Source organism: Anomaloglossus baeobatrachus, chromosome 11, assembly GCF_048569485.1.
Source record: "Anomaloglossus baeobatrachus isolate aAnoBae1 chromosome 11, aAnoBae1.hap1, whole genome shotgun sequence".
NCBI classification, from domain to species: Eukaryota; Metazoa; Chordata; class Amphibia; order Anura; family Aromobatidae; genus Anomaloglossus; species Anomaloglossus baeobatrachus.
Genome location: NC_134363.1, coordinates 148259128 through 148284534, shown reverse-complemented (window position 1 = coordinate 148284534; position 25407 = coordinate 148259128). Strand labels below are relative to the sequence as shown.

The following is a 25407-nucleotide window of genomic DNA, read 5'->3' as shown; positions in this document are numbered from 1 at the left end:
GATTCTGAGTGCTCTCACCAGATCTAGCAAACGTAAATCATTCTCATACCGGTGAACCGGATGAGTGCAAAAGGACGGTAAGGAGATATCCTGATTAAGATGAAACGAGGATACGACCTTAGGGAGAAACTCCGGAATGATGCGCAGCACTACCTTGTCCTGGTGAAACACCAGGAAGGGAGCCTTGGATGACAGAGCTGCCAGCTCAGACACTCGCCGAAGCGATGTGATCGCAACGAGAAACGCCACCTTCTGTGACAGGCGAGAAAAGGAAACTTCCTTCAGAGGCTCGAAAGGCGGCTTCTGGAGAGCAACTAGAACCCTGTTCAGATCCCATGGATCCAACGGCCGCTTGTACGGGGGTACGATATGACAAACCCCCTGCGGGAACGTGCACACCTTAGAAAGACGTGCTAGACGCTTCTGAAAAAACACGGATAGTGCTGAGACTTGCCCTTTGAGGGAGTCTAGCGACAAGCCCTTTTCTAACTCCTATTGTAGGAAGGAAAGAAAAATAGGCAATGCAAATGGCCAGGGAGACACTCCCTGAGTAGAGCACCAGATTAAGAAAATCTTCCACGTTCTGTGGTAGATCTTAGCAGACGTGGGCTTCCTAGCCTGTCTCATGGTGGCAACGACCCCTTGGGATAATCCTGAAGACGCTAGGATCCAGGACACAAAGGCCACACAGTCAGGTTCAGGGCCGCAGAATTCCGATGGAGAAAACGGCCCTTGAGACAGTAAGTCTGGTCGGTCTGGTAGTGACCCCGGTCGGCCGACCGTGAGATGCCACAGATCCGGTTACCACGATCTCCTCGGCCAGTCTGGTGCGACGAGTATGACGCGGCTGCAATCGGATCTGATTTTTTGCGCAGTACTCTGGGCAAGAGTGCCAGAGGTGGAAACACATATGTGAGCCGGAACTGCGACCAATCTTGCACTAAGGCGTCTGCCGCCAGAGCTCTGTGATCGCGCGATCGTGCCATAAATGCCGGGACCTTGTTGGTGTGCCGAGACGCCATTAGGTCGACGTCCGGCACCCCCCAGCGGCAACAGATTTCCTGAAACACGTCCGGGTGAAGGGACCATTCCCCCGCGTCCATGCCCTGGCGACTGAGGAAGTCTGCTTCCCAGTTTTCTACGCCCGGGATGTGAACTGCGGATATGGTGGATGCTGTGTCCTCCACCCACATGAGGATTCGCCGGACTTCCTGGAAGGCTGCCGACTGCGTGTCCCTCCTTGGTGGTTGATGTATGCCACCGCTGTGGAGATGTCCGACTGGATTCGGATCTGCTCTCTTTCTAGCCACTTCTGGAAAGCTAATAGGGTAAGATACCCTGCCCCGATTTCCAGCACATCGATCTGAAGGGTGGACTCCTGCTGAGTCCACGTCCCCTGAGCCATGTGGCGGAGACAAACTGCTCCCCACTGTGACAGACTCGTATCTGTCGTGACCACCGCCCAGGATGGGGGCTATGACAATGAGGTGGGAATAAGCCACTATTGCAGAGAGTCCTCGGCCGTCAGGGAAAGGGAGACTTCCCGTCCAGGGAGGTTGACTGCCCATCCCATTGGCGGAGAATGTCCCATTGCCGTTGGCGCAGATGAAACTGCGCAAAGAGAACTGCCTCGATGGCTGCCACCATCTTCCTTAGGAAGTGCATGAGGCGCCTTAAGGGGTGCGACTGGCCTTGAAGGAGAGACTGCACCTCTGTCTGCAGTGAACGCTGCTGGTTCAGCGGAAGCTTCACTATGGCTGATAGAGTATGAAACTCCATGCCGAGATACGTTAGTGATTGAGTCGGAGACAGATTTGACCTTGCCAAATTGATGATCCACCCGAAAGTCTGGAGAGTCTCCAGCGTAACATTCAGGCTGCGTTGGCATGCCTCGAGGGAGGGTGCTTTGACGAGTAGATCGTCCAAGTACGGGATCACCGGGTGTCCCTGAGAGTGCAAGACTGCTACCACTGCTGCCATGACCTTGGTGAACGCCCGTGGGGCTGTCGCCAGACTGAATGGCAGAGCTACGAACTGAAGATGTTCGTCTCCTATCACAAAACGTAGAAAACGTTGGTGCTCCGTAGCAATTGGCACGTGGAGATAGGCATCTTTGATGTCTGTTGAGGCAAGGAAGTCTCCTCGAGACATTGAGGCAATGACGGATCGGAGGGATCCCATCCGGAACCGCCTGGCGTTCGCATGCTCGTTGAGCAGTTTCAGAACCAGAACAGGACGGAAGGAACCGTCCATTTTTTGGAGCCACAAAGAGATTGGAGTACAAACCCTCGCCCTCGTTCCTGAGGGGGGACAGGGATCACCACTCCTTCTGCTCTTAGAGCGTCCACCGCCTGCAGCAGGGCATCTGCTCGGTGGAGAGGTGGGGCCGTTCTGAAGAATGGAGTCGGAGGACGAGAACAGAACACTGTCCTGTGCACGTGAGCACAATGTCCGTCACCCACCGGTCTGTGACCTGTGGCAGCTAAATGTCGCCAAAGGCGGGGGAGTCTGCCATCAACCGCGGATGCGGAGAGGGAGAGAGAGAGCTGAGAGTCCTGAGGAGACCGCCGGAATCTGCGCCCGTCTGAGGTTTTGTAGCCCTTTTGCACGAGGACAATTGGGACCTGCCGAGCTTGGGAAGGACCGAAACCTCGACTGTACTTTTAGGACAGTATTAACAGGGTAAGCCGCAGTGCAGACATTGCGGGGTTACGGACGCCTCTGCGGTACAGATGTCCCTGCTCAAGGTCAGCTGCGCAAGAACAGCTGAAAAGGTTAGGTTGCCAATACGGCTGTGGATGCCGGAGCAACCGACACGCCGATAGCCTCCTAGACAGATTTCAACCAGAGTCCATCTGTCTGTGAATGGCATCTTTAAGTGAAGCCCCATCTCCAGTGCAACTATGTCTCTAGACGCAAGCCTGGAGATTGGAGAATCCACCTTTGGACCCTGGGTCCAGCGCTTGACCACGTCAGGGGGAAAGGGATAACGTGTATCCTAAAAACGTTTGGAGAAGACGCTTATCTGGTAAGCGTGGTATTCCTGGACTGCTTCTCTGAAGTCAGCGTGGCCAGAAAAATACTCAATATCTGCGTGAGATACTGAAAAGGAACTTCTCCTGTTCGTCTCCTATCTCCACTGGGGGAGCTGAGGGAGAAAGATCCAACCTTCCATTGATGGACGGTATAGGATCATTCCGTATGGCGTTACCACCCGGTGTATCCGGATTGAGAGCGATGTCAGTATCAAAGCCCTGAAGAGCTGCCTTTTGGTCAAGTAGATTGCCCATGGGTGCAAGTCTCTATATTATGACTACTCCGTCCCTGTCCATGGACAGGGTTGACAGGAGGTTTCTTTGGCCACAACTAGTAGAGCCCCGGCAGACGAAGTGCTAGAGACCCCGGCAGACGACGTGCTACAGGGGAGCATGCACACAATGGGACGGTGTCATGAACAGCATCCCATGTAGTAAAAACAGCACTGAAATCTGTGTTGCTTTTTTGCCGCTGCCGACTAGCTATCTAGAAGTATATAGCCAAGATTGGTGACCGTACATTGCAATGTATAGCATACAGGCATAAAGTACAAAAGACCACTGCAGCACAAGCAATGCAAGCAGCATAGAAGCCTGTGCCCTGGCACCCCTGCTCTTCTGCTGCTGTATACTAGTCATCTAGGGGAATATAGCCCAGAAGAGTGACCCTACAGTGCAATGTATAGCATACAAGCACAAGTACAAATGAACACTGCAGCACATGCAATACAAGCAGCATAGAAGCCTGTGCCCTGGCACCTCTGCTCTTCTGCTGTTGTAGACTAGTCATCTAGGGGAATATAGCCCAGAAGAGTGACCATACAGTGCAATGTATAGCATACAAGCACAAGTACAAATGCACACTGCAGCCCATGCAATACAAGCAGCATAGAAAAAAAAACCTGTGCCCCAGCACCCTTGGTTTTCTGCTGCTGTAGTCTAGCCATTCCAGGAGAATATAGCTAAGACTAGCGACTGTACAGTGCAATGTATAGCATATCAGCATAAACACAAATGAACACCTCAGTCGTGCAAAACAAGCAGCCTAGAAAGCCTGTGCCTTAGCACACCTGCTTTCCTGCTGCTGATGTGTCGCTTGCAGTTAAAAACAACACATGTACACACTGCAGTTATATTGTGGTCAGCACTATGTGTGCCTCTTACCGCCCGCCTATAAGCGGGTGTATGATCGCCACCGTCCTGCCTTGGTGCTGAAAGTCCGATCTCGGTGCAGTAATGGCTGCCGGCTTCTTCCCCAGCTCGTGTGAGGAGGGGCGGGCCGTGGGCGTGCCCCCAAGGCAGAGCGGGAATCCGGCGTCCGACAGTGTGCAGTGAGAGGGCTGGAGCATGTAAAAAAGGCTCCAGCCCTCGGCGCTGCTGATTGCTCAGCGTCTGTCCCCTTCCCTGAGTGACAGGGAGGGGGCGGGAACGAAGCGGCACTAGGCCGCAGAAGCCGGGGACTGGAGTTATAAGCGCCGCCGCCGTAAAAGCGCGGTCGGCGCCCAGTCCCCGGCGAACTACAAGTCCCAGCCGCGCCGCCGCTCCCGGAGCGTCCGGCGCGGTAGTTCCCAAAACACAAAGTCACTCAGCAAAGCTGCAGTGACTGTAACCCATTACTGTCCCCGGCGCACTAGCACACCCAGCAAGTCTGGAGTGTGCTGTGCCTGTGTGTACGGGGACACAGAGTACCTGTATGATGCAGGGCCATGTCCCTGAACGGTACTCCAGCTCCGTATCCAGCAGGTTCAAATGGGTCTGTGGATGGAGCCCGGCGTCAGAGCTTTGAGGCCGGCAGGATCCCACTTCCTCAGAGCCCCTCAGGGGGATGTGGAAGGAAAGCAGCATGTGGGCTCCAGCCTCCGTACCAGCAATAGGTACCTCAACCTTACAACACCATCCAGGGGTGAGAAGGGAGCATGCTGGGAGCCCTATATGGGCCCTCTTTTCTTCCATCCGAAATAGTCAGCAGCTACTGCTGACTAAAATCTGTGGAGCTATGCGTGGATGTCTGACCTCCTTCGCACAAAGCTTGAAAACTGGAGAACCCGTGATACCACGGGGGGGTATAGCCAGAAGGGGAGGGGCCTTGCACTTTTTAGTGTAGTGCTTTGTGTGGCCTCCGGAGGGCAGTAGCTATACCCCAATCGTCTGGGTCTCCCAATAGAGCGCTGAAGAAAGTGAATTTGGAGGTGGGAAGCCCTCTGCGATGACCATCCGGAATGAGTAAGTGTATTCACCTGAAAGAAGCCGCCCTGGCAATGTAGAGGTGAAGCGCTGTCACGAGATCTAGCTTATGGAGAGACCATTTCCAAGGGCAAATGGGAAACAGACAGAATGAAGGGAGCACAATGTCTTCGTTAAGGTGAAATGAAGAAACCACCTTAGGGAAAAAGGGTGAAACCAGTCATAAAAACCGCCTTGTCCTGATGGAAAACCAGAAAGTGGGAGCAGCAGGAGAGAGCAGAGCGTTCAAATGCTGGTCTGATCGTAGTGATGGCTATCAAGAAGGCAACTTTCCAGGAGAGTAAAGATTCGAAATAATCTGGTAGCGGTTGAAAGGAGGGCCTCTCAAGGATGTCCAGAACATGGCCGAGATCCCACGGCTCTACTGGAGAACGGTAAGTATTGGCAGAATTTGTGACACCCTTGATGGAAGGTCTTGACCTGCGGACGAGAAGCAAGGCTTATCTGAATGAAAATGAAAAGGGCCGAGACCTGACCCTTGAGTGAGCTAAGAGACAGGCTAGAATCAAAACCTGACTGCAGGAAGGACAACAGGTAAAAGCAAGGAGAAGACCATGGGAATGGTCTGGTTAGTTTCACACTAGCGGATGAAGACCTTCCATGTGTGATGGTATATGCGAAAGGAAGGAACCTCCTCATGAACCTCTGGACATCTGCAAGGAGGTGGACTAATTCGGCATACCAAGGGTCTTCTGAGCCAATCCGGGGGTCACAAGTATGATGGGTACTCCTTCCGCCTTGATCTTTTTGACCAGCCTGGGGATCAGCAGTAGAGGAAGAAACAGATGAGGCAGGGAGAACTGGGATCAGGAATTTGACAGCCACTCTATTTTGTAGGCGTAACACTGTTCTGATCCCAAGCGTCATTGACTACGAGAAGCCACTCATCCCGGAATAGAAGGAGATGACCACCCCCCTGAGAGGGTTCCTAGGTGGGGACGCTCCATCATGCTGAAGAGAATCTGTTGGCTCAGGGAGGCTTGCCCTAGTGCCCGCAAGGATGCCAGGTTAGAGCAGGTTTGAAGGAGGGTCTCCTTTTTTTCGTTGGATCAGACACTCGTCCTAGCGATTGTTTCCAGATGAAAATTGGCAAAAGGAACGAAAAGGAAACAAGCGTCTCTTGGTGGTGGTGGTGGTGGTGGTGGGGGGTCATTTTGGCTTCTGGTGCGGAAGAGGTACTTTTCTGGGTGTCCAAGATGACGTTGTCCAGTTTATCTCTGAAAAGTTCAGCGCCCTGGAAAGGGAAACTGGTGAGTGACTTATTGGATGCTGGGTCCACATTTCACGTCTTCAGCCATAAGACTCTGCAGATTATGACAATATTGCTGGCCAAAAGGGCTTACCAAGGCTGCATCTAGTGAAGCTGTTAAAAATATTTCCTAGTATGGGAAATCGTTTCCGCTAGGTCCACCATTTTGGAGGTGCAAGCCCCAGACAGGATGCAATTGCGAACAAGCTTGGCCCAGGAGGAAACTTCCTTGGAAACCCATATGGAGGCGGAGGACAGGCAGAGAGCCAATCCTATGGTCTCAAAGGCAGACTTTGCTAATCTCCATGTGTCTGTTGGAGAGATCCTTGAGGGAGGCCCCATCTGAGAAAGGAAGGATAGTGTTTAGTGGAAAGCCAGGTACAGCTGGATCCACTAAAGGAAACTGCCGTCTTTCTTGAAGATACGGCGCAAATGGGTATAAAACTTCCATGTGTTTAACGTTTTTGGAAACGTTTTTCCGGATGCTCCCCTTTCCTGGCAAATTCCATCAAATCCTTCATAGTTAGTGAAAACCCGAAGAGGTCATTTTAACTTCTTGAAAAGGTACAGAGTGTACAGATTGAGTCGGTTCCTCACCTTTCATATTGAGGATCTGATTAACGGCTATAATCAGACTATCCACAAAGCTTAGAAATCTGTTTGGAGTCCAGATCAGAAACTGATTCTGATCAGAGAACCTGACTACTGAGCTCCTGGAGAGTCGGAAGAAGAAAGAGAAAAGGATGCCATCTAGGGGGACGCTGAAGGAGTGAAAGACCTGAAAGAAAAATTAGTATGAGCTCACTTCTCAGATCCCTTACGTGGTCTGCCAAGTTGGAGCTGAGGAACCAGGGAGTCAAGACTCGCACTGTGACGTAAGCCGTACATCCGTGACTTGGTTGGATTAGGTAGCCATTCCCAAAACCAAGGCCTGGGATATCTTGGTTAGTCAACTTACTAAGAGAGCCAGGGCCCACTCGGGGAGGGGAAGGCACATTCTCACTGCGGGCAGTGGGGGCTGCTGTTGGGGTGACATGGTGGGCGGCCAACAGTTTAGTTAGAGGGTCGAGGTCTGACTAGAAAGAAACTGCTAGTGGCAAGAGTGGAATAGAGGCTCCGAGAGGTTAGGCATAAATACAAGGGAAGGGCCAGAAGACAGATGCTGGGGAAGGAGCTGCCCTTAAGTGGCAGGTCTTACCCTAGTTCAGCAGACTGGATTCCCGTAGAGATGTGGAGACTTTGGGGCAGGTGACCCAGTGACTATAAGCACTGGGAATCCGTCATGTAGGAGGAGAACGAAGGCTACAGGTGCAGAGAAGCTGGACAAGGAGAGGAAGATGGCGTTGAGCAGAAGGCGGCATTGACACCGAAAAAGGAAACCGTGATAGTGAAAGGTGCGCAGGGATCCCATGCGCTGAGCGAAAGAGATACACTTTGATAGGACGGCAGGGAATGCAGAAGCGGCCAAGCAACAGGCGCATCCCAACCACAGGATTAGGTCACGATGAAGCAGGGGGCTAAACTAGAGAGCTTGGCTGCAAGGCAGAGCCAAGGCAGCGGTTCATGGGGGGCCAGTGGGCAGGGGTATAAAGGCAAGGACAGGCCGCCGGGAAGCCCCAAACACTGGATGTGTTAGGAGGTTAGGGTCTTGCCGGACAGATCAGAGAGTCAACAGCAATGACGTAACCTCCCACTGTTCTCTCGGTCTCTAGTAAAATGACAGAGTGCCAAAACTCCCTTCTGTTGGGTATAAGTTAATATTTTTTCCATCGTGTCAGCCTTAGTGGGTGGCAGCATCCACCAATGGTCTGCTGTGTCCCCCGATGAAGCGAGAGAAATTCAGCATTGATTACCTACTACTAGATCCAGCAGCACGGGGATAAGCTGCAGTGGTCGAGTGTAGATGAAACAACGCTGCAGAAAACAATGCTGAATTTGTCATTTATTTTCAATCAGTTCAAGCCTGTCAGCAACTTAAGTAAAAAAAAGAGAATTTTGTTTACTTACCGTAAATTCTTTTTCTTATAGTTCCGTATTGGGAGACCCAGACCATGGGTGTATAGCTTCTGCCTCCCGAGGACACACAAAGTACTACACTAAAAAGTGTAGCTCCTCCCTCTGAGCCTATACACCCCCTGGCTAACCAGATCCAGCCAGTTTAGTGCAAAAGCTGAAGGAGAACATCCACCCACAAGTAGAGATAGAGCAAGAACCGGAACAACCGGAGCCTCTGTCTACAACAACAGCCGGTGATAACACACGGAACAAGAAACTGCCAACAGGCAACAGGGAGGGTGCTGGGTCTCCCAATACGGAACTATAAGAAAAAGAATTTACGGTAAGTAAACAAAATTCTCTTTTTCTTTATCGGTCCTATGGGAGACCGAGACATTGGGACGTCTCAAAGCAGTCCATGGGTGGGAATAAACAGAAAACTGAGAAGTAGGCGGAACCTAACTTCACAAGTGGGCGACAGCCGCCTGAAGGATGCGTCTGCCCAAGCTCGCATCTGCTGAAGCATGAGCATGCACTTGGTAGTGCTTTGAAAAGGTATGCAGACTAGTCCAAGTGGCAGCCTGACAGACCTGCTGAGCCGTAGCCTGGTGCCTGAAAGCCCAAGAGGCACCGACAGCTCTGGTCGAGTGTGCCTTGATCCCCGGCGGGGGAGGCACCTGAGTACACTGGTAGGCATCGGAAATGGCCGACCTAATCCAACGAGCTAAGGTCGGCTTAGAAGCCGAGAGGCCCTTACGCCGACCTGTGGTTAGCACAAAAAGAGAGGTGCACCGCCTAAGAACAGCGGTGCGAGACACATAGATCCGGAGCGCCTGCACCAGATCCAGAGTATGCAACGCTTTTTCAAAGCGATGAACAGGAGCCGGACAAAAAGAAGGCAGGGAAATGTCCTGGTTAAGGTGGAAAGGAGAAACCACCTTAGGGAGAAAGTCCGGAGTCGGACGGAGAACCACCTTGTCTTGATGAAAAACCAAAAAAAGGTGACTCCGAAGAGAGCGCAGCCAAATCAGAGACTCTCCTGAGGGAAGTTATGGCCACTAGAAAGACCACTTTCTGTGAAAGACGAGACAAAGAAACCTCCCTAAGAGGCTCAAAGGGGGGTTTCTGCAAGGCCGTGAGGACCAGATTGAGGTCCCAGGGATCCAAGGGCCGCCGGTAAGGCGGAATGATGTGAGACGCGCCCTGCATGAAGGTGCGCACCTGAGCCAGCCGGGCGATACGCTGCTGGAACAACACTGACAGAGCCGAGACTTGTCCCTTGAGAGAATTGAGGGATAGTCCTAGCTGCAGACCGGACTGTAGAAAGGACAGAAGATTCGGCAATGAAAAAGGCCAAGGAGCATGGCCGGAAGAGCGACACCAGGACAGAAAAATTTTCCAGGTCCTGTGATAGATTTTGGCCGAGGAAGACTTCCGAGCCCGAGTCATAGTGGAGATGACTTCAGGAGGGATACCAGAAGTCGTCAAGATCCAGGACTCAAGAGCCACGCCGTCAATCTGAGAGCCGCAGAATTCTGGCGGAAAAACGGACCTTGTGAGAGAAGGTCTGGACGGTCCGGAAGATGCCACGGCACCTCTACGGACAGATGGAGCAGGTCTGGGTACCAAGCTCGCCTGGGCCAGTCCGGAGCAATGAGGATGACCCGACGGCCCTCCATTCTGATCTTGCGCAGGACTCTGGGCAAGAGAGCTAGAGGGGGAAACACGTAGGACAGACGAAACTGGGACCAATCTTGAACCAGAGCGTCCGCTGCAAAGGCCTGAGGATCGTGGAAGCGAGCCACGTAAACCGGAACCTTGTTGTTGTGCCGGGATGCCATTAGATCCACTTCCGGAGTGCCCCACTTGCGGCAGATTGACCGAAACACTGCCAAATGCAGGGACCACTCGCCACTGTCCACGGTTTGACGGCTGAGATATTCTGCTTCCCAGTTTTCCACGCCTGGGATGTGGACTGCGGATATGGTGGACTTGGAGTCCTCCGTCCACTGAAGGATGCGTTGAACCTCCAACATCGCCAGGCGGCTGCGTGTCCCGCCTTGGTGATTGATGTAGGCAACCGCTGTCGCGTTGTCCGACTGGACTCGGATGTGCTTGCCCGCCAACAGGTGGTGAAAGGCTAAGAGAGCTAGAAGCACAGCTCTGGTTTCCAGCACATTGATCGAGAGGGCTGATTCGGACGGAGTCCAAGTGCCCTGCGCTCTGTGGTGGAGACATACCGCTCCCCAGCCGGATAGACTGGCATCTGTGGTGAGGATCACCCAGGACGGGGCCAGGAAGGAGCGTCCCTGAGACAGAGAGAGGGGCCGAAGCCACCACTGAAGGGAGCCCCTGGTCTGTGGCGACAGAGCCACTAACCTGTGCAAGGAGGAAGTCCGCTTGTCCCAACAGCGGAGAATGTCCAGCTGCAGGGGACGCAGATGGAACTGGGCAAAGGGAACCGCCTCCATTGACGCCACCATCTGACCCAGCACCGGCATTAGGTGCCTGATGGAATGACGGCGGGGCCTCAGCAGAGAGCGGAGCGCACCGCCAGATGGAGGGACTGCTGTTTGACTAAGGGCAGCTTCACAAGTGCCGGCAGAGTCTCGAATTGCATCCCTAGGTACGTAAGCTTCTGGGTCGGAGTCAGAGTGGATTTGGGCAGATTGACCAGCCACCCGAATTGGACTAGAGTGGCGAGAGTGAGCGAGACACTCCGCTGACAGTCTGCGCTGGATGAAGCCTTGACTAGAAGGTCGTCCAGGTAAGGAATCACTGCCAACCCCTGTAGGTGCAGAACCGCAACCACTGCTGCCATGACCTTGGTGAATACTCGAGGGGCCGTGGCTAACCCGAAAGGGAGAGCCACGAATTGGAAATGTTCCTCTACGATTGCAAAACGTAGCCAACGCTGGTGTGAAACTGCAATTGGCACATGCAGATAGGCATCGCTGATGTCGATGGATGCCAGGAAATCTCCTTGTGTCATTGAGGCAATAACTGATCGCAGAGACTCCATGCGAAAATGCCGCACCTGAACATGCTTGTTGAGAAGCTTGAGATCCAGGATGGGCCGGAAGGAACCGTCCTTTTGGGGACTAGGAAGAGATTTGAGTAAAAACCTCTGAACCGTTCCCGGGAGGGAATCGGTACAATTACTCCGTTGGCCTGCAAGGATGCCACGGCCTGAGAGAAGGCGGCCGCCTTGGAGCAGGGGGGAGTTGACAGAAAAAATCTGTTTGGCGGGCTGGAAGAGAATTCTATCCTGTAGCCGTGGGAGATGATATCCCGCACCCACTGATCGGAGACGTGTTGAAACCACACGTCGCCAAAGTGGGAGAGCCTGCCACCGACCAAGGACGTTGCTGGCGCGGCCAGATAGTCAAGAGGAGGCTGCCTTAGTGGCAGCAGCTCCTGCGGTCTTCTGTGGACGCGGCTTCGTGCGCCAGTTGGGTTTTTGGTCCTTGGCTGAGTTAGTGAACGAGGCCGAGGGCTTAGAGGATGACCAGTTGGAGGAACGAAAGGACCGAAACCTCGACTGGTTCCTACCCTGGGCAGGTTTCCTGGGTTTAGTTTGTGGCATGGAAGTACTCTTCCCGCCAGTAGCTTCCTTAATAATTTCATCCAGTTGTTCGCCGAATAGCCTGGATCCAGCAAAAGGGAGGCCAGCAAGGTACTTCTTTGAAGAAGCATCTGCCTTCCACTCTCAAAGCCACAAGATCCTGCGGATAGCGAGTGAATTAGCCGAGGCCACCGCCGTCCGGTGAGAAGCCTCCAGAATGGCAGACATGGCATAGGATGAAAAAGCCGAAGCTTGGGAAGTTAAGGCAACCATTTCGGGCATAGATTCCCTGGTGAGGGAATGCATCTCCTCCAGAGAAGCAGAGATGGCCTTGAGAGCCCACACTGCAGCAAAAGATGGGGAGAACGAGGCCCCTGTCGCTTCATATACAGATTTGGCCAGAAGGTCAACCTGGCGGTCAGTGGAATCCTTAAGAGAGGTGCCGTCAGCCACTGATACAACGGTCCGAGCTGAGAGTCTAGACACCGGAGGGTCTACCTTTGGTGAATGAGCCCACTCCTTGACCACCTCAGGTGGAAAGGGAAAACGGTCATCAGAACCACGCTTTGGGAAGCGTTTGTCAGGACAGGCCCTAGGCTTGGTCACAGTGGCCTGAAAACACTCCTTGTCCTCTTAGGCGAGGTAAACTGGTGCTTTTCTGCCAGAGAGGGTTGCTCCTCTGATACTGGCGGATTGAGGTTCAGTACAGAATTAATGGACGCAATCAAATCACTAACATCTGCGTCACTTTCGGACAGATCAATGGGGCACATGGAGGTAGCGTCCGAGCCCCCAGTAAAGGCGTCCTCCTCGTCCTGCGAGTCAGCTCTTGAATCAGAGCCACGGGACGAGGAAGGAGAGAGAGCCCTGCGTCTCCTCTTAGGAGGACGGGGTCTGAGACCAGATGAAGAATCCTCTGTGAGCTCCGCTGAGAGAGCCTTAGCAGCAGAGGCACCCTGAGAAGAGGGCTGATGCATGGTCAGCAAAGTCCGGGACAGCTGTCCCATGGAGTCGGCAAAAGACTGGGAGATTGACCTAGAGAAGGCTTCTACCCAAGCCGGGGGTTCAGCCACCGGAGCCGGAGCAGCCGGAGGGACCACTGTGGGTGCGATTCCAGGCTGAGGCATTGTCAGGTTAGAGCAGGCCACACAATGTGGATAGGTGCTCGGTTCAGGCAGTATGAGCTTACATGCAGTGCATATTGAATACAGCCTTGCAGCCTTGCTCCTCGTGTGAGACATGCTGCTGAAGTGGGGGATCTGAGTCAGAATAACCCCCAGAGAGTATATAAGCAGGTCCACAACCGGAGGTTGTGGCTTACCAGACCGTTTGTGTGCCCTCCAGATCCCACAGCCCGGACCCCCAGACAGATTATCAGGGATGCTGCAGCCAGCGCCGATCGTCAGGAGAACGCTGATAAAATGGCGCCGGAGCGAGGAGAGGGGGCTGGGCCTACTCTGAGAGCGGGATCTGGAGGGCCAAGGAGATTTATAGGGGAGGGGACATGTTCTCAGAGAGGAGTGTCCCTCCCCTGTGCCGAACGGCCGCTGGGCGGAGCCGCACTGTCCCTCTGCATGACTGACATGCAAGGGCAGTGAAATCGAAACTAGGCCTCAGGCGAAGCCGGGGCCTAAATTTGAACGATGCGGCCGGCGCGCAGGCACCATCGGCGCGGTTCTCAGGTGACAACCAGAGAACCGGCCGGAAATGTCAGAACAGATACACAGCACACTCTCCCCAACAATAAAAGTACAAGGGACCCCCGGAATAAACGTCTCAGATACTTAGCTTGTGAGACGCAGGGTTTCCAGTCCCTGGGGATGAGTGCTCCGTCCAGCAGGATCCTGAAGGGGCTGCGGATGGAGACCGGCCTCCTGCGAAGCAGGGAGAACCGTGCTGGCTCCCACTTCAAGCCAGAGACCGAGGGATGGTGAAGGAGCGCGGCATGTAAGGCTCCAGCCTTGTAATCAACCTTAACAGCACCGCCGACACAGTGGGGTGAGAAGGGACATGCCGGGAGTCCAGGATTGGATCCGCTTTTCTTCAAAAACTTTCCAAAATGAAAAATTCGATGAGAATGCATGTGTGGATGTGTGCCTCCTGAACACAAAGCAATGAACTGGCTGGATCTGGTTAGCCAGGGGGTGTATAGGCTCAGAGGGAGGAGCTACACTTTTTAGTGTAGTACTTTGTGTGTCCTCCGAAGGCAGAAGCTATACACCCAATGTCTGGGTCTCCCATAGGAACAATAAAGAAAAACGGAAAGACCCCCTTTATTACCAATTTTGATGTCTAATGCAGGACAGATGACGTTCTCCAGATTAGTGCAGCTCAGGCGAGCGAAACTTAGTTGGCGGTACCATTAAAATTGGATTGGTGGGGGTCTTACACCCAGCAACATCCCCTCATTTAGCTGATCCAGCAAGATGTAAATACTGAATAGGAGTTGATAGGCAGTTCTCGGCAGATAGACATTGTACACAGTTATCCTGAGCAGCTACATCACAAATTCCTGGTGTCCAAATATAACTATAAAACGTGTGCAGGCACTTATTTTATTGTCCTCCTTGTACACTGGACGATCACATCTAGTGCAGCATGTAGATCAATATAGGACTCTTACCAATAGTGATGTGAGTCCCATTCTCTCGCTCCTCTTCCTCACTCATTTCTTCATCGCTGACCTCCTCTGCAAAAGAATCAATATTTACATATGATCAATGTATGGATGATGAACACAGAAAATGAGTAGACCTGTGACTTAGTAAAGCCGGTTTCACACGTCCAACATTCAGACCACAACGTACAGTCTGGTTGTTGGTCTCCTGACCCAAACCTAGGCATCCATGAGGCTGCTGAGATTAGGTCAGGCAGACCTGCGGCCGGTCCACACATTGCAGTCCATGCTCAGACCATAAATGTTGATTGTGTGAAAATGGGCTGAGAATTATTTTTCAAAATGGGCAATTAGCCCACAAGCAGAGACTTGGAAAGATTGCTGGGACCCGTATGTAGATGCGTCGTAACCGTAAAGTGATTACAGCCACAATATTACTACCTGCAGTCTGTTCTGACTCAGCGTCTGAATTGCTAACGGTATCTTCCTCGTCGTCTTCGTCCTCCTCATCGTCTTCCTCTTCTTCGTCAGCTTCTTCTGACTCCTCAGAGCTGGTCTCCTCCTCTTCCTCCGTTCCTGATAAAGACCCCGCTGGAAATTATATTGGAAAAAATGGTCAAGAGTTTAATAGCAAATATTACCCCGTGGGAAGGGAAGAAGGGAATTTTGTTTACTTACCGTAAATTCCTTTTCTTCTAGCTCCTATTGGGAGACCCAGACAATTGGGTGTATAGCTTCTGCCTCCGGAGGCCACACAAAGTATTACACTTAAAAGTGTAAAGCCCCTCCCCTTCTGCCTATACACCCCCCGTGGGATCACGGGCTCCTCAGTTTTAGTGCAAAAGCAAGAAGGAGGAAAGCCAATAAACTGGTTTAAGCAAATTCAATCCGAAGGAATATCGGAGAACTGAAACCATTCAACATGAACAACATGTGTATACAAAAAAACAGGGGCGGGTGCTGGGTCTCCCAATTAGAGCTAGAAGAAAAGGAATTTACGGTAAGTAAACAAAATTCCCTTCTTCTTTGTCGCTCCATTGGGAGACCCAGACAATTGGGACGTCCAAAAGCAGTCCCTGGGTGGGTAAAAGAATACCTCGATAAAAAGAGCCGAAACGGCCCCCTCTTACAGGTGGGCAACCGCCGCCTGCAGGACTCGCCTACCTAGACTGGCGTCTGCCGAAGCATAGGTATGCACCTGATAGTGTTTCGTGAAAGTGTGCAGACTAGACCACGTAGCTGCCTGACACACCTGCTGAGCCGTAGCCTGGTGCCGCAATGCCCAGGACGCACCCACGGCTCTGGTAGAATGGGCTTTCAGCCCTGAAGGAAGCGGAAGCCCAGAAGAACGGTAGGCTTCAAGAATCGGTTCCTTGATCCACCGAGCCAAGGTTGACTTGGAAGCCTGGGAACCCTTACGCTGGCCAGCGACAAGGACAAAGAGCGCATCTGAACGACGCAGGGGCGCCGTGCGAGACACGTAGAAACGGAGTGCTCTCACCAGATCCAAAGAGTGCAAATCCTTTTCACATTGGTGAATTGGATTAGGGCAAAATGAAGGTAAGGAGATATCCTGATTGAGATGAAAAGGGGATACCACCTTAGGGAGAAATTCCGGGACAGGACGCAGAACCACCTTATCCTGGTGAAAAACCAGGAAGGGGGCTTTGCATGACAGCGCTGCAAGCTCCGACACTCTTCGGAGTGATGTAACTGCCACTAGAAATGCCACCTTCTGCGAAAGACGTGATAGAGAGACATCCCGCAGCGGTTCGAAAGGTGGTTTCTGAAGAGCAGTTAGCACCCTGTTAAGGTCCCAGGGTTCCAGCGGACGCTTGTAAGGTGGGACTATGTGGCAAACTCCCTGCAGGAACGTGCGGACCTGCGGAAGCCTGGCCAGGCGCTTTTGAAAAAAATACGGAGAGCGCCGATACTTGTCCCTTGAGAGAGCCGAGTGACAAACCATTGTCCATTCCGGATTGGAGGAAGGAAAGAAAAGTGGGTAAGGCAAACGGCCAGGGAGAAAAACCATTATCAGAGCACCAGGATAAGAAGATCCGCCAAGATCTGTAATAGATCTTGGCGGACGTAGGTTTCCTGGCCTGTCTCATAGTGGCAATGACATCCTGAGATAATCCTGAAGACGCTAGGAGCCAGGACTCAATGGCCACACAGTCAGGTTGAGGGCCACGGAATTCAGATGGAAAAACGGCCCTTGTGACAGCAAGTCTGGGCGGTCTGGAAGCGCCCACGGTTGACCCACCGTGAGATCCCAAAGATCCGGGTACCACGATCGCCTCGGCCAATCTGGAGCGACGAGAATGGCGCGACGACAGTCGGACCTGATCCTGCGTCCACCGATGGCCAATAAGGCTAGATACACTGCCCTGATCTCCAGAACATTGATCTGAAGGGAGGACTCTACCGGAGTCCAGGTTCCCTGAGCCCTGTGGTGGAGGAAAACCGCTCCCCACCCTGACAGGCTCGCGTCCGTGGTGACCACAGCCCAGGTTGGGGGTAGGAAGGATTTTCCTTGCGATAGAAAATTGGGAAGGAGCCACCACTGAAGAGACGTCTTGGTTGCAAGGGACAGAGAGACGTTCCTGTCCAGGGAAGTCGACCTCCTGTCCCATTTGCGGAGAATGTCCCATTGGAGTGGCCGCAGATGGAATTGCGCGAACGGCACTGCCTCCATCGCTGCCACCATCTTCCCCAGGAAGTGCATGAGGCGCCTCAAGGGGTTGCACAGTCCCCATGGGGACACAGAGTACCTTATGGATGCAGGGCCCGGTCCCTGAGGATAAATAGACTCCTGTCCAGCAGATTCCCACAGGGGCTGCGGAGGGAGCCCCGGTCCCAGTGAATGGATGACCGGTCAGGATCCCACTTCTCCCAGAGCCACTATGGGATGGTGAAGGAAAACGGCATGATGCTCCAGCCTTGAACCCGCAATGGGTACCTCAACCTTAACAGCACCGCCGACATAGTGGGGTGAGAAGGGAACATGCCGGGGGCCCCGTGGGGGTCCTCTTGTCTTCCAACCGATATAACTAATCTGAGAATGCATGAGTGGATGTGTGCCTCCTTCCACACAAAGCATAAAACTGAGGAGCCCGTGATGCACGGGAGGGTGTATAGGCAGAGGGGAGGGGTTACACTTTTAAAGTGTAATACTTTGTGTGGCCTCCGGAGGCAGAAGCTATACACCCAATTGTCTGGGTCTCCCAATGGAGCGACAAAGAAACCAAAATTTAAGCCTCTTTCATATATAATTAGGAAAGTTAAAAAAAAATAAAATAATCTCAATTTTGTGATTATAACTCTGGCCCTTTAAAAGGGAGACAACAGCATACGTGAAAAAGACTAAAGGCTGCTTTACACCAGACAATCTATCGTGCGAAAGATCGTCGGGGTCACGGTTTTTGTGACGCACATCCGGCATTGCTGGCGATGCCGGCCTGTGTGACACCTCCTAGCGACGCAGTATCGCTCACAAATAGTGAGTCGTGTACTGGTCGCTAGGTTTCATAATATCGTTTAATTTAGTTGTTCATCGTTTCCATGGTAGGACACGCCGCTCCGTGTGACACCCCGGGAACGATTAACAGCAGCTCACCTGCGTCACGCGGCCGCCGCCGGCTATGTGAAGGAAGGAGGTGGGCGGGATGTTTACGTCCCGCTCATCTCCGCCCCTCCGCTACCATTGGCCGGCGGCCGTGTGACGTCGCTGTGACGCCGAACGTCCCTCCCACTCCAGGAAGTGGACGTTCGGCACCCACAGCGTGGTCGCACGAGAGGTAAGTATGTGTGACGGGGGTTACCGACTTTGAGCGACACGGGCAGCTATTTGCCCGTGACGCAAAAAGGACGGGGGCGGGTACGATCGATTGTGAAATTGCACAATCGGTCGTACCGTGTAAAGCAGCCTTTAGGTATACTTATAGATCACAGCCTGAACATGAGTCAACAGTGTGACGCAGCAGCAAAAAAGGCAAACACCATTCTAGGATGTATTAACAGAAGCATACAGTCTTGATCACGTGAAGTCATTATCCCCCCTTTACTCCTCTTTGGTCAGACCTCATCTGCAATATTGTGTCCAGTTCTGAAGACATCAACAAACTGGAGCACGTTCAGAGAGGAGTGACCAGAATGGTGACCGGTCTGCAAAACCATGTCCTATGAGGAACGGTTACAGGATGTAGGATTGTTTAGCTTGCAATAGAGAAGACTGAGAGGAGACCTAAAAGCTGTCTACAAATATCTTAAAGGCTGTCACACTGTAGAGGGATCAGTTTTATTCTCATTTTCACAAGGAAAGACTAGAAGCAATGGGATAAAACTGATGGGGAGGAGACACAGATTAGATATTAGAAAAAACTTTTTCACAGTGAGGGTGATCAATGAGTGGAACAGGCTGCCACGAGAGGTTGTGAGTACTCCTTCAATGGAAGTCTTTAACCCCTTAACGACCGCGGGCAGTAAAATTACGTCCTAAATGTCATAATGTTACTGCCCGCGGTCCTCCGGCGGCAGCATGCCGCGATCGGCGCACATCTCAGCTGATTTTCACAGCTGAGATGTGTGCCTGCTAGGCACGAGCAGAATCGTTATCTGCTCGTACCGAATAACCCCTTAAATGGCGCTGTCAATACGTGACAGCGCCATTATAAGCGCGATCGCGGTAAAGTTTTACTTACCGCCCGATACCGGAAGTCACGGGACGCGATCACGTGACTTCCCATAGTTGTCATGGTAGCACAGGGTCATGTGATGACTCCTGTACTACACATGACTTGCTTTCACTTTCGCTGTGCCAGCGGCACAGCAAAAGAGAAAGAGAGCGTATCTGCTGTTTACAGCTGTGTAGCTGTGATCAGCAGATACTGCAGTGCGATCGGAATGCTGATCGCAATAGCCCCCTAGGGGGACTAGTAAAATAAAAAAAAAGTTAAAAAAACCAAAAAACCTAAAAGTTGAAATCACCCCCCATTCGCCCCCTTGAAAATTAAAGGGTTAAAAAAAATAAAACATATACACACTTTTGGTATCGCCGCGTTCAGAAACGCCCGATCTATCAAAATATAAAATCAATTAATCTGGTCAGTAAACGGCGTAGCAGCAAAAAATTCCAAACGCCAAAACGACATTTTTTGTCGCCACAACTTTTGCACAAAATGCAATAAGAGGCGATCAAAACGCAGCATCTGCGCAAAAATGGTACCGTTAAAAACGTCAGCTCGAGACGCAAAAAATAAGCCGTCACTGAGCCATAGATCCCGAAAAAAGAGAATTTTGTTACTTACCGTAAATTCTTTTTCTTATAGTTCCGTATTGGGAGACCCAGACCATGGGTGTTTAGCTACTGCCTCCGGAGGACACACAAAGTACTACACTTAAAAGTGTAGCTCCTCCCTCTGAGCTTATACACCCCCTGGTAGCCAGTCCTAACCAGCTGAAGGAGCAAAAGCTGAAGGAGAATAGCCACCCACAAGTAGAACCGAGTAAGAACCGGAACAACCGGAGACTCTGTCCACGACAACAGCCGGTGATAACACACGGAACAAGAAAATTGCCAACAGGCAACAGGGAGGGAGCTGGGTCTCCCAATACGGAACTATAAGAAAAAGAATTTACGGTAAGTAACAAAATTCTCTTTTTCTTTATCGTTCCTTTGGGAGACCCAGACCATGGGACGTTCCAAAGCTGTCCCTGGGTGGGAATAAACAGAAAAAACTAAGAAGTAGGCGGAGCCTAACTTCACAAGTGGGTGACAGCCGCCTGAAGGATGCGTCTGCCCAAGCTCGCATCTGCCGAAGCATGAGCATGCACTTGGTAGTGCTTCGAAAAGGTATGCAGGCTAGTCCAAGTGGCAGCCTGACAGACTTGTTGAGCCGTAGCCTGGTGCCTAAAAGCCCAAGAGGCACCGACAGCTCTGGTCGAGTGTGCTTTGATCCCCGGTGGGGGAGGCACCTGAGTACTCTGGTAGGCGTCCGAAATGGTCGATCTAATCCAACGGGCCAAGGTCGGCTTAGAAGCAAAGAGACCCTTGCGCCGCCCTGTGGTTAGCACAAAAAGAGAGGTGCACCGCCTAAGCGCAGCGGTGCGACACACATAGATCCGGAGAGCACGCACCAGATCTAGAGTATGCAGCGCTTTCTCAAAGCGATGAACAGGGGCCGGACAGAAGGAAGGCAAGGAAATATCCTGGTTAAGGTGGAAAGGAGAGACCACCTTAGGAAGAAAGTCCGGGGTCGGACGGAGAACTACCTTGTCTTGGTGAAAAACCAAAAAAGGTGACTCCGAGGAGAGCGCAGCCAAATCAGAGACTCTCCTGAGAGAAGTTATGGCAACTAGAAAGGCCACCTTTTGAGAAAGACGATACAAAGAAACCTCCCTAAGGGGCTCGAAAGGGGGTTTCTGCAATACCGTGAGGACCAAGTTAAGGTCCCAGGGATCCAAGGGCCGCCGATAAGGCGGAATGATGTGAGACGCACCTTGCATGAAGGTGCGGACCTGAGCCAGCCGGGTGAGACGCCGCTGGAACAGCACTGATAGAGCTGAGACTTGTCCCTTGAGAGAGTTGAGGGACAGTCCTAGCTGCAGACCGGACTGTAAAAAAGACAGAAGGGTCGGCAACGAGAATGGCCAAGGAGAATGGCCGGAAGAGCGACACCAGGACAGGAAAATTTTTCAAGTCCTGTGATAGATCTTGACGGAGGAAGACTTACGGGCCCGAGTCATAGTGGAGATGACTTCAGGAGGAATACCAGAAGCCGTCAAAATCCAGGACTCAAGAGCCACGCCGTCAATTTGAGTGCCGCAGAATTCGGGCGGAAAAACGGACCTTGCGAGAGCAGGTCTGGACGGTCCGGAAGATGCCACGGCATCTCCACGGACAGTTGGAGCAGGTCCGGATACCAAGCTCGCCTGGGCCAGTCCGGTGCAATGAGGATGACTCGACGGCCCTCCATTCTGATCTTGCGCAGGACTCTGGGCAAGAGAGCTAGAGGGGGAAACACGTAGGACAGACGAAACTGGGACCAGTCTTGAACCAGAGCGTCCGCGGCGAAGGCCTGAGGATCGTGGGAGCGAGCCACGTAAACCGGAACCTTGTTGTTGTGACGGGATGCCATTAGGTCCACGTCCGGAGTGCCCCACTTGCGGCAGATTGACTGAAACACTGCCGGGTGCAGGGACCACTCGCCACCGTCCACGGATTGACGGCTGAGATAATCTGCCTCCCAGTTTTCTACGCCAGGGATGTGGACTGCGGATATGGTGGACTTGGAGTCCTCCGCCCATTGAAGAATGCGTTGGACCTCCAACATTGCCAGGCGGCTGCGTGTCCCGCCTTGGTGATTGATGTAGGCAACCGCTGTCGCGTTGTCTGACTGGACTCGAATGTGCCTGCCCGCCAACAGGTGGTGAAAGGCTAGGAGAGCTAGAAGCACAGCTCTGGTTTCCAGCACATTGATTGAAAGGGCTGACTCGGACGGAGTCCAAGTGCCCTGTGCTCTGTGGTGGAGATGTACCGCTCCCCAGCCGGATAGGCTGGCATCCGTGGTGAGAATCACCCAGGACGGAGTCAGGAAGGAGCGCCCTTGGGACAGGGAGAGGGGTCGAAGCCACCACTGAAGAGAGCTCCTGGTCCGTGGCGACAGAGCCACTAACCTCTGTAAGGAGGAAGGCCGCTTGTCCCAACAGCGGAGAATGTCCAGCTGCAGAGGACGCAGATGGAACTGGGCAAAGGGAACTGCCTCCATGGAGGCCACCATTTGACCCAGCACCTGCATCAGGCGCCTGAGGGAATAACGGCGGGGCCTCAGGAGAGAGCGCACCGCTAGCCGGAGAGACTGCTGTTTGATTAAGGGCAACTTCACAAGTGCCAGCAAGGTCTCGAACTGCATCCCTAGGTACGTGAGACTCTGGGTCGGTGTCAGAGTGGATTTGGGAAGATTGACAATCCACCCGAATTGGGCTAGGGTGGCGAGAGTGAGCGAAACACTCCGCTGACAGTCTGCGCTGGATGTACCCTTGACCAGAAGGTCGTCCAGATAAGGAAGCACTGCTAACCCCTGGAGGTGCAGGACCGCAATCACTGCCGCCATGACCTTGGTGAATACCCGAGGGGCCGTGGCTAACCCGAAGGGGAGAGCCACGAATTGGAAATGATCCTCTCCTATCGCAAAACGTAACCAACGCTGATGTGACACTGCGATTGCACATGTAGATAGGCATCTCTGATGTCGATGGACGCCAGGAACTCCCCTTGGGTCATAGAGGCAATGACTGATCGCAGAGACTCCATGCAAAAATGCCGCACCTGAACATGCTTGTTGAGAAGCTTGAGATCCAGGATGGGCCGGAAGGTACCGTCCTTTTTTGGAACTAGGAAGAGATTTGAGTAAAAACCTCTGAACCGTTCCTGAGCGGGAACTGGGACAATCACTCCGTTTGCCTGCAAGGACGCCACGGCCTGCGAGAAGGCGGCGGCCTTGGAGCAGAGGGGAGTTGAGAGAAAAAATCTGTTTGGAGGGCTGGAAGAGAATTCTATCCTGTAGCCGTGAGATATGATGTCTCTCACCCACTGATCGGAGACTTGCTTTAACCAAGCGTCGCCAAAGTGGGAGAGCCTGCCACCGACTAAGGACGTGGCTGGAGCGGGCCGAGAGTCATGAGGAAGCTGCCTTAGTGGCAGAACCTCCTGCGGTCTTCTGCGGACGCGCTTTTGGGCGCCAGTTGGATTTCTGATTCTTGTCTGAGTTAGCGGACGAGGCGGAAGGCTTAGAGGATGACCAGTTGGAGGAACGAAAGGAACGAAACCTCGATTGACCCTGGGCGGGTTTCCTGGTCTTGGTTTGTGGCATGGAAGTACTCTTCCCGCCAGTAGCTTCTTTAATGATTTCATCCAGCTGTTCACCAAACAGCCGTGAACCAGCAAAAGGGAGCCCAGCAAGAAACTTCTTGGAAGAAGCATCTGCCTTCCACTCTCGAAGCCACAAGGTGGCAAACTTCGGACAAACTTCCGATTTTTTTTAACCCCTTATGTAAAAGTAAACCTATACATGTTTGGTGTCTACGAACTCGCACTGACCTGAGGCATCACACCCACACATCAGTTTTACCATATAGTGAACACAGTGAATAAAATATCTCAAAAACCATAGTGCTATCGCACTTTTTTTGCAATTTTTCTGCATTTGGAATATTTTTGCCGTTTTCCAGTACACTATATGGTAAAACTGATGGTATCATTTAAAAGTACAGCTCGTTCCGCAAAAAATGAGCCCTCACATGACCATATTGACTGAAAAATAAAAAAAGTTACGTTTCTCAAAAAAAGAATGGCGAAAAAAAAAACGGAAAGCGAAAAATCGGCCGGTCGTGAAGGGGTTAAAAAGAGGTTGGACGGACAATCTGTCTGCGATGATTTAGTGACTCCTGCTTTGAGCAGGGGGTTGGACTAGATGACCCAGGAGGTCCATTCCAACTCTAATATTCTATGATTCTATGAGACTGTAGTAGGATCTCTACTGTCGCACAGTTTTAACAGATGTGTGAGACTTCATGCTAGGTGATATCACTGAGGAGACGGGTGGACTGTGTAGCATGTAAGCACATGAGATCTGCGCTGTTACATTGCCTCTTATAGAACAACATCCAGAGTAAGTATCTATCTACAGCAGGAGAAGACAGAAGTAGCAGCCTACAGCCTTCTCTTCCATGGGATTTGGCTGCTGGTGGCTCTTTATAGTATGGGGTAAGACACTATCACTTTACTACCTGTCATGATCCAGGCCGGCTTTTCCCTGCTGCTGGTTACACCCAGCTCTGGCCTGAACATGTCAGGGGTTAAATTCCCTTGCCTCGTTCTGGTTCCCAGGATACTATATCTTGCCTCTCTACCTATGGGTCAGTGCCAGTGATATTTCTGCCTTGCAGCTTGTATACTGGCTCTGGTGAGTGTTCCCGATCTGTCCTGCCTCCCTGCTGTGTCCTGACTTGTACCCTCCCCGGTTTGTCTGCCTGTCCCGGTCCCTGACTTCCCTCTCCTGTCTGTTGTTTGTTTCCCTCTGCATACCTGATCTCCCTGGCTTGGTTCTGTTTTCGGACCAGAGTTTGATCCTCCCTTTGCAATTACTTGACTTTCCTGGCTAGACCCTGACTGCTTCACTACTCTATTGCCCCCTGGTGGCTCGCCTGCTAACTGCCTGCTGAAGTTACTCTGCTGTACTTTAGCTGCCTTTCCGTTACAGTGTTTCTTTGTCTCTCCTTCACTACTCTGCTGCCACCTAGTGGAGAATACACTGTACTACATCTTACTAGCCCTTTGTACAGCGTGACATTACCTTTTTAGAATATTAACTCTTTAGAAACTTATGTTCGCCTCCTCCAGACTAACAATTTGCAAGTAGCTATGTCTTCTCCCTTTAGGCTGCAAAATATTAGGGATATTATTACACGCCTGAGAAATAATATTCTGTATGTAGTAAAGTTCAGGCTCCAGGTTGGAGGTAAGGGAATTTTTTTTTTTTTTTTTAAAACCCCCGTCCCTGTAATACTGAAATAAATTATTTTGATTTACTAATATAGTTATGAACAGTCTGAGAATTTCAACTTCTATCACTTTATTTTTACTCTTACAAGAATTGACAGATCAAATGTAATACATGTAAGAGGAGAGTATCCCAGATAAATA

General features: G+C 52.0%; 1 protein-coding gene across 5 annotated transcripts in view; it reads right to left on the bottom strand.

Moving 5' to 3' along the window:
* Positions 1–25407, bottom strand: part of LOC142256430 (cyclin-dependent kinase 11B-like) — a 186234-nt gene that overhangs the window by 53730 nt on the left and 107097 nt on the right. For all 5 annotated transcript variants that reach the window (XM_075328108.1, XM_075328110.1, XM_075328111.1 and 2 more), the window contains 2 exons: positions 15147–15296; positions 14712–14777 (listed from right to left, as the gene is read on the bottom strand). In XM_075328108.1, coding sequence (XP_075184223.1) covers positions 14712–14777; positions 15147–15296 — 216 coding nt within the window. The remainder of the gene's footprint in view (positions 1–14711; positions 14778–15146; positions 15297–25407) is intronic.